The sequence below is a fragment of the Drosophila erecta genome, unplaced genomic scaffold (assembly GCF_003286155.1).
Source record: "Drosophila erecta strain 14021-0224.00,06,07 unplaced genomic scaffold, DereRS2 tig00000126-arrow-pilon, whole genome shotgun sequence".
In the NCBI taxonomy this organism is placed as follows: Eukaryota; Metazoa; Arthropoda; class Insecta; order Diptera; family Drosophilidae; genus Drosophila; species Drosophila erecta.
Window position 1 is genome coordinate 14,980,363 of NW_020825209.1, and position 8,908 is coordinate 14,989,270.

Sequence of the window (8,908 nt, forward strand, 5' to 3'; positions counted from 1 at the left end):
CGCAGATCCTTGTGGCACTCGTGTGCTAGGCTGTGTGCGTTGTGTGTGTCCCGAGACCGCACATTCATATAAATAAACTTGTCCAAAATGCAGCTACCGCCCAGGGCCATGGCCAAAACGGCTGCAACACCGAAAACCCGAACGGGCGTATGGAAATTTGAACGGTGTGACTATAATTTCCGGGTCAGGATGTGTGCCCATGAGCTTTGTACTTGGCTTGTGACCAAGAAAAAGCCAAGTCACCTTCCGAAACAACACTTTAGGTTTTGGACTGAAGGATGACTAATAGTTACTCAAGGCTTAGACTGTTTATTAAAGTCTTGTTTGCTGCATAACCTTAGTTTATTAATTGATCATAGCACCCTGCACATGTGTGCTCATTGCTCATTTCAATTGCCATTTCAATTGCCTGACGCAGGACTCTAGTGATTTCTTCATGTACTCTTAGTTGACTTTCAAACTCTGTTGCGAATGCCAGGTTTTCGTGGCCATAATGCCCCCGCTTTCTGCGTGGCCATAAAGTTTTGGCCAACTTTTTGGAGACAAGCTGCAATCGTCCTTCCGCGTCCTGCGTCCTCCTCCTGATCCTGTCGCCGATGTCGTCGGCAGCATCGTTAAGGCGTATCCATCATAATATCTATCGGGGAGACGAGGAGAATACTAGCCCGTATACTGCCTCATCCGAATAATTCATTTATATTAATACATCCTGCAGTGCAACAGTCAAACTCACTGCGAAAGAGACGGAGATAGATATAGATATATGTATAGATATAGCAGCAACTGAGGAAGAAGTATTTCAATTTGTATTGCCAAGTGTCTGGCTTTTTCCGTCTCTTTCAGCCTCTTTCAGCTTCTCCCTCGCACTGTCTGCAGTTGCAGTGCTCGACTTTCCCTCGTCGACAGCATAAAGTTTGAATTGCTGCACACGGAATCGCTGATCCACTGAGAGAAACTTGCTATTAAGCTAATTCTTGACGCGATTAACAGTGGAATGGTCGTGTGATTCTGGGAATTGTATCTTTTAAAACTTTGGACTTTGATTACTCGCCATTTAACTGAGGGAAATAATCGGCATATCAATGCAAGAACGTAAGTAAAATGTTAGCTTATCCTAATCTTATAGTCGTATAATTTAGGTAGAAATGTATGAAGAGACTTTGGAGAATATAGCAGTGTCTTTCCGCCTGGACAACCTGGACGAAGGTTGGAACTGCGATGCAGCTGGGGTGGTGAAAAATGGGGACGTCAATGGAGGAGGATTACAGGATGCAGGACGCCACCTTTTGCAGCTGCTTCCATGTGTTCATGGCGCAAATAATCGCCGTCATCAACAACAACAAAAACAAGATGGCAGGACAGGATCAGGACGACAGGATTGGGTCCTGGTTCCTGAGCAGCGCACAGGGGGCAGAGGGCAGGGCTGTGGAGAGAGGGGGAGAGTGGGAGGGGGGCTCAAAGATGAGTTGAGAGACGTTGACGCTGACGCCATTAGCACCGAGTTTTGCAGCATCAACGACAAACTTTAAATTGTTGCGTCATTACAATTCGAGTTGGGACTTTTGCGGGGGGATCATCTGAAGTGGTGAGCAACAGGAAGCCAAGGATACATATTCTGGGCCTAGCCAAGGCATAAATGCTCTTTGCCAAATGGCGAGAAAAGAAGAATTCTTGTCCCCGTTTGCACCAGTGATTGATGTTGCACTTTAAAATTCAGTTGTGTCAGTCGGATGCGCACACACATGCTCCCTAATGACCAGGTGCCACAAATGTTTGCATTCCTTTAAAACAAAAAAAAACGAAAAAAAACTCCTGCTTATTTTCCAGTAAAATCTTGCATTCCCCTAAGACATTAACTTCCATTTTCCTGTATGCAGCCGAGAATGTCGTTCTATACAGAAGGTGTGGGCTATACTTGTGCTCCCCAAAGCTCAGATGTCTTGCACTTCTGGCAAAAATGACAATTTTCCAGTAAAGACAGATAAATGCATTTCAGATATTCAATTATTTTAAGTAATTTAAGGTGCGTTGTATCCGGCGAAGCTTTAGCTTATGCTCTTACCAAAATCCACCTAAAAACGTTGTTTTCTTCATTCTTTTACAAATGATTAATGCAATTAATAAAAGCAAATTAAAACTAACTGGTAATAATAGAAACTATTTCATATCGAATAGAGCCTTGAAATTCACTTGATAAGATTAGTAAGACTAACTTAACACATTAGCTCCATACAAATTGCGAATTGAGGAAAACATCTCTAACTTTAAGCAAGCCATTTCCTTGGTGGTAATAAAAAGGGCATCACATTTTTATAGTTGCAAGTGCACACACACATGCATACGTGGCCCCCTGCCTTTGTAATCATTTAAATGAGCAAATTATAAATTACCCCAATAATGGGCTCGGGTGCAGGACAAGGAAACCAGGATACGGAGACAGGAGTCATGAGTCAGGAGTCACGTCCAGGCACACATATATTTCATATGCATACACTCATATATGCTGATATATACACAGATATATGTATGATCGTGTATGCGCCATTTATTATATATTGCGGCGATTGCATCGCAACGACAATTTTGGCTCATTATAAATTTGCCTTAATTTTAATGCAAAATGTCTCTCTGCCGCAGACCGCCCCTCTTTCTGTCTCTTTCTCCACCTATGTACATTGCCGTCTCTTTCAGCAATGTGTGTGCCTGGCACAGTGCCTTACATTTAATGCAGCCCAACTCCAGCTGGCATCGGACTGCGATTTCTGAGTCGGAACTGGCGACTGGGATCTGGGAACTGGGAACTGGGAGCTCCAACTGAACTCCTCGCCACGAATTGCATTCAACTGCAGATTGCAGGCCGAGTCATCCATCTAGCCTCTCTTTCGCGCCCGGATCTTGCCTCTCCTTCGTTCGCTGTAGGTAATCATGTTGCTGACAGCATTGTTCCCGCACAGTTCGCTCCTCCTGATACCCTGTAAAAGCCCTGAGCCGTATGACAACGCGAACGAGTGCCTCTTTTGATACAATGTTTGTATGCATACTTTTTTTTAAGGATAACTTTGCCCAAGTGCACACTAGTAACTTAAGTTGTTGAGTTAGCTATATGTATAATGTGTGTTTATAAATAACATTTATTTTGGAGTCAGAATGCATGCAATGAACTGAAAGTTTCAGCTTCAGGCATTTTCTGTAGTCACCTCGCTTTTTTAAGTAATATACTGGGTATTGCCCAAGTCGGATAGCCAAATAATTTGCCCCACGTTGTATGTTAAATTGTTGCACGACAATGAGCGAGCTGCCGCCAAAAAAAAGGAACAAAGATGGAAAAAAGAAAAGAAAAGAAAAGCCAGCAAAATGCACATGCCACGTAGTTATGCATATGCCGTTGTCCCAGGACCCCCGACCCCCGATCCCCGATCCCTGAAGCCCCAAAAACCCCCGTCCCCCGAGCCCTCCGCCAATGTACGTGTGTTCCAGGCAATTCACAAATTGAACGTACGAAATCACATTAGCCCCAACGTCAGCCCCAGTCCTCGGAATCAGCTCCAGATCCTGCATGTCCTTTCAGCATCTTCGCTTGTTGCAGCGGCTCCTTGGGGAGGATGCCCATACCCAAATATTCGCCGGCCGAGGACTCGGGTCCTTAAACGGAACACTACACTTTAAATATACGACTATTAGTACTCACATAAAGGTATTGACAGCAACAGTGAGTACATTGATAACGCATTGATTAAAAAGAACGAGTTTGAAACAGATACTCAATAACACTAACATGTTTAGCTTTCAGTGAGTGTTTTTCATTCTTAATGACTTACGACCATCGCTAAATGTTTATAAGCAACTATGTGTTTTATCCCACTAGTAATGCTAGTAATTCTCGCTAATTATGTGCTGCTTTGTAGTGCTTGTGAAACCTTTACTTTATTGTGAAAGCACAGCAATGATTCATAATTTATTCAAACCATTCCTTTTTTTTCGACGTGTACCGGCATTATTTTGGCCGAACACGTACGGATCCGCTGGCATTGGCCAATTGGCCTGGTCTGGTCTGATCTGGGTCCTTCTTGGTCCTGCAGCCATATATGTATGTATGCCATATGCCCCTCTGCTGTGACGACGTGCTGCAGCAAAAGTTTTCCTTGTCTATTGATTTGAATTTGAATTTTTCGCCTAATTGCAAAAAGTGAGCACAAAGTGAAACAATCGATGGAGGCGAAGGAAGTCGGGGCAGTAAAAACGAGTTGAAACGCCTCCAGAGTAAATATTTTCTTCGCACATTTTGGACAGAGGTAAAGTTCTACAAGATTTTCGATTTTCCATTTTCGATCCAGCACAAAATTTAAGAGATTTCTTTTTTTACCTGCTCCTCGTTGTCCATCAAACTCTCCTTGGGGCCTTTGGCACTCACCTTTTTTCCTCTTGCCACTGGCTATGTTTGTAAAAATGATTTCCCATAAATTCCAATGTTAATTGATCAAAAATCAAATGCCCAAAAATGTGGACTTTTTCGGGATTTGAACAAAGTGTTTTCCTGAGCGATGTAACTGATAACAGCAAATATACTGACAACAGATGCGCAACAATTTTAAATTTAACATTAAGTACTAGTTTCCATGTTCTGTCGTCGCTATAGTGAGGTTTAAATAATTTCAATGTGCACTTAAATGCAAAATGTATTTATTTGACCCTTGCCTTTTCCTTGTTTGTTGTTTCCCTGCTTGTTATTGTGCATCAACAATTGTATTTCGTTTCTTTTGTTGTAATTTTGAAAAACATATTTACTTAGCTTGAGGCCAATGGAACAACAAAATGTTCATCCCATCTAGGAGGGGGCCTACTATGGGGTTCAGAACATTGACCAAGTTTTAAGGCTAGGATTAAAAGAATAAAATCAAAAAACAATAAAGGGTTATAATAATCACAAAACATGACTCGATAAGTTACAAAAGTCTTTATGTTTTAATGCACAATAATAACACTATTTTGTTGACCTAGACTGTATGTGTTTTATACATTTTCAATGCAAATATTTGCTCCTGTGTCCGTGTCCATTTGTGTGTTTGCATGGATCAGAGCGGAATAGAGCACAAACTATATACACATACCATCGCATATCGGACCAAATTGTTTTTATAGAATTTTTATGATTTCTGCAAGTGTGCCGGGCAAACATTAAGCGATAGATAGATGTACGTATAAATATCATAATAATAAAAATGGAAATAATAAGAGATGTGCGGATATTTACCATGGCCTCGCATACTTTTTGAATTGATTTCGCAAGTGGCGGCCAAACAACTCCCGAAAGTGGGCGTTACAGAGCCGAGTTTATTGAAAAGAAAGAGAGGGGCCGAAGGCGAACGAAAGAGATGAAGGTGAACAGAGGGAAGAACAGAGAGAGAATGAGATAGAGCGAGAGAACAACAAGCGGAGTGTCCGCCCACGCAACAAGGTAATCAAATGCAATTGAAAAACCAGCGCAAAAAGTTTATCCTTTGGCTTGCCTTGAACACAAGCGTTCCCGGTTCTTCTTCCGGTGCACCCCTATTTTTACCCGGTCCACCCCTATACCACCCTTTTTTACCCGTTCCCGCTTCACAACCGTTCCCTTCGATTTTTCACCCGGTTGCCATTGCAACGAATTTAATCAAAAGTTACAATTCCAATTGTCCGCAAGCGGGTCACTCGTGTTGCGTATTAAAAAAGTTCCACTGCGGTGAGACAGAGATGGCTACTTTTGTTAAAGCGAGACGGGCATAGAAACACTGAAAATAAGTGTGTTTTAAGACAAATGTGGGCAATGTATGCCTTTCAAGACTAATGTGAAATTAATAATCTGGCAAAAAACAGGAAAATGGTTAAATGTGCGGTGTATAAAATATAATATAAGATATTAATGTTAAGATATTTTTGATATAATCGAACTATTATATCCTATAACTATGTTTATCCTGAATGAAAGGTTACAGTTACAGAAAAATATCTTACAATTGCACGCTTTTTTTCCAAGTGGAGAGCGCAAGAGAGATGGGGCGACAGATAGAGTCGGCGTTTCATATCCGTGTTCTATGTAGGCCAAAAACAAAAAGGTCGAAAAGGAGCGCAGGAAGTGGAGCGGAGTGAGCCAAAAAGTTTGCCCGCTTAAATTGCAGCGATTGCAATGAACCGGACGGACAATCAATGCCGATTTTTGCCACATCTATCTCTCCCTGTCACTCCCGCCAGCGCTCTCTTTCGCACCAGGGAAAGCGAAACGATATCGAAGTATCGATAAAATCGAATCATTTGCGGGCATGTACAAGTGCGTTTCGAGTGCCCAAAGAAGATGAATTCTATCTTTTCCATTTTAGATTCTATTTGCCATTGAGTCTAAAGCACTATTTACACAAATCAAATTTCAGACAAGCTAATTATCAAAATAACATGCATTTTTATTGGCCAATATATAAAACATAAGCAAAGCCTTGAACTAAAAATTAATATTATTTTTTTGCTAGCATTGTCTTATTTACATTTAACTTAAAGAAAGGATCGCACTTCAGTAAATAAAAGAGAAGGTATCTAAATAAATTTACTGCTTATAATTTCTAAATATTTCTCTAAAATATTTGGCTACTTTTGGCTTAGGCCAAATGCCCACAGTTGCTCTTCCCAAATCGAAGCAATTTTCTTGTCAACACTGCTTGTTTTGGCCTTTTCCCCTGTCACTTCCTTAACCCACCGACTGCTGTCCATCAGCGTCATCAGCAGGACCACTGGGCAGCCTTAACCGCCTGTGTTCCTTCGTCCTTCGTCCTGCGTCCTGGCATATGTGCCAGACCCAAAGTCGGTTGGGCTTTCCCTCTGCCGATAATGATGGGCCAGCCGAACAATCAATTAACGCACTGCCAGCCATCAAGGTTGCTGACCCGGGGGCGGGGCGGCTTGGTCAGTGGGCGTGGCATTTGGCAGTTGACAGGGGCGGGTGCTAAGGAGGCGGAAATTGGTCAAGTCGAGGGAAAGCTGCAGGCGGTTCCTTCATGGTCAACCGCATGCAAATGCGATTTGGTGATGCAGCCACCCTTTATCCAGTTGGCCTTTCTTCTTCAGATTCCCATCCATTGCAAAGAATGTGAGAGTCTTTAAAATGCTAAGAGCTGAACTTCTCATTACAAAAGGTATTAAAACGATCCAATTATGGCTCTAAAAGTTTAATTACTCGTCATTCGGCAACCGATTACCAAAATAGGTAAGCATATAGAAAGGCATGTGGAGATGGTCAGAGGATAGAATCACAGAATTGTTGAATTGTAGTTTTAAGTGGGATTCGTTACGAGCTAGCATAGAACTTATCATTTCCATTAGCATAACTTGTCAATAAACGGCAGGGAAAATCCAGTTTATTTTCGAACTCCGATTGGGCATGATTTGTTGATAAAAATTTAAGTAAGACTAAAATCGTTCGCCCACAATGGATGTCAAGCAGCAGTTGCAGCCGCAGGATGTGCATAAGGATCGCGGCGAGGTAACCACGGGCAGCAAGGACGTCGAGCTGGAGGAGCACATCGAAGACTTGGCCAGAAACTCCAGCTTGACCACCGTGTGCAGCACTTTTCCCTTGACCTCGAGGATCGAAAGCTACCATCACTGGCAGCCGATGGACGTCAGTAGTGGGCAGGAGGACATCTTGGGACGCGAATTGAAAATGGGGAGTGAGCGATTGGTCCAGCCGGTCATGTCCATTCCACTCGCCCTGAATGCCATACATCCCTGACGCCAAATTAAATAAATTCCGTTTATTGCCTAGGCACACGGCGTTTTATTTCAAAAGAAATCGATGATATGCACGAAGTTATGGCAACGCGGCGTATGAGTAACGCGCCTAAGAATACGCATACGACCCGTTGTACCAACACGACTTTACCCTAAAATGCATTGAATGCATCGAATTGAAGCCATTAAAGTCCGCTTGACTTCGGCCAGAAATCAACAAGCCCTATAAATTCATCATAGCGCCTTCTAACACCTCTCGCATAATTGAAGGTAAATTAAGTTTGCTCTCCTCCACATCGATTGACGCACATCGTTTGCTTTTCGGCATCGACGACGTGGCGGGCTCAAAAACGAAATTGCTATTTACAAACAATTTTACATATTTACGCGGCAACTGTTGACATTTTGCTATAAATTCACCCGACCCTGGTCCGCCTACCGCCCTGCCCCGCCCCCTTATACAAAGGCCAGTGCAAGCAGAACTACACTGAGAAGTATTCAGGTACTGGACACTTGTGTGCTTGCATTCCAAATATTTTGGATGAATCCCTAGTCATTTGAATTTAGCGGCATTTAACCAAAAAAAAAATACTTTTAGAATAAAAGTAATAAATTGTGTCTGTCATTGATGTTTAATTACAAGTTAATTTAGAAGTTACAAGCGTGACTTTGGCTTTGACCCACTGATAGGGCTTGCCAAAAAATAAGCAATAATTAGTATTATAGAACATAATGGGAGTTCCCCGAAGAATCCAGATGCTATCCTAAAAGTCCCCATTTTGTCGGGCAGTGTAACCCCAACTTGCGATGCAAAAACTGCCCCGAACTGACTGATGGCTGACTAGATGGATGGCTTCGCTCCGTTCCTCCGCTTCTTGGCCTGAAGTAGTAGCTGTTGCTGGACGCTTATTGTTAGATGGATGGATGGATGATGTGTAGCTGTTGCTCCAGCCACGCCCCCTCCCCCCTCCCCCCAGCTACCAGCCCAGCCCGGCGGCAACGTCCGAAAGTGCAGTGTTGTTGCAATCTATATGGTATCTGGTGGAAAGTCCATGGCCAGGGACAGAGGACCTGATAGAGTTGATGATTTGTGGCGCAAAATGCGAAACTGACAGCGCGCTTCCGCTTAAAGGAAATTGAAATCCTTCTTTGC

At 42.8% G+C, this 8,908-nt stretch overlaps 2 protein-coding genes across 2 annotated transcripts; both read left to right on the forward strand.

The window, feature by feature from the left end:
* The first annotated feature begins 1,239 nt into the window (after positions 1–1,239).
* LOC113564540 lies at positions 1,240–1,529 on the forward strand. The gene is made up of 2 exons (XM_026982402.1): positions 1,240–1,401; positions 1,434–1,529. The coding sequence occupies exons 1-2, from the start codon at positions 1,240–1,242 to the stop codon at positions 1,527–1,529; spliced, it is 258 nt and encodes an 85-aa protein (XP_026838203.1).
* A 5,827-nt stretch (positions 1,530–7,356) lies between these two features.
* On the forward strand, positions 7,357–7,782 carry LOC6549868. Its single transcript, XM_001978613.3, has one exon. It carries the CDS (start codon positions 7,454–7,456, stop codon positions 7,754–7,756), a length of 303 nt encoding a protein of 100 aa, XP_001978649.1. The 5' UTR covers positions 7,357–7,453; the 3' UTR covers positions 7,757–7,782.
* Positions 7,783–8,908: the final 1,126 nt, after the last annotated feature.

What these genes read in the sequence shown, in the direction of transcription:
- LOC6549868 (XM_001978613.3), top strand. Translation starts at nt 7,454, where the DNA reads ATGGATGTCAAGCAGCAGTTGCAGCCGCAGGATGTGCATAAGGATCGC.
- LOC113564540 (XM_026982402.1), top strand. Translation starts at nt 1,240, where the DNA reads ATGGGGACGTCAATGGAGGAGGATTACAGGATGCAGGACGCCACCTTT. An exon ending in GGTCCTGGTTCCTGAGCAGC is followed by an intron (nt 1,402 to 1,433) that starts GCACAGGGGGCA and finishes GGCTGTGGAGAG; the next exon opens with AGGGGGAGAGTGGGAGGGGG.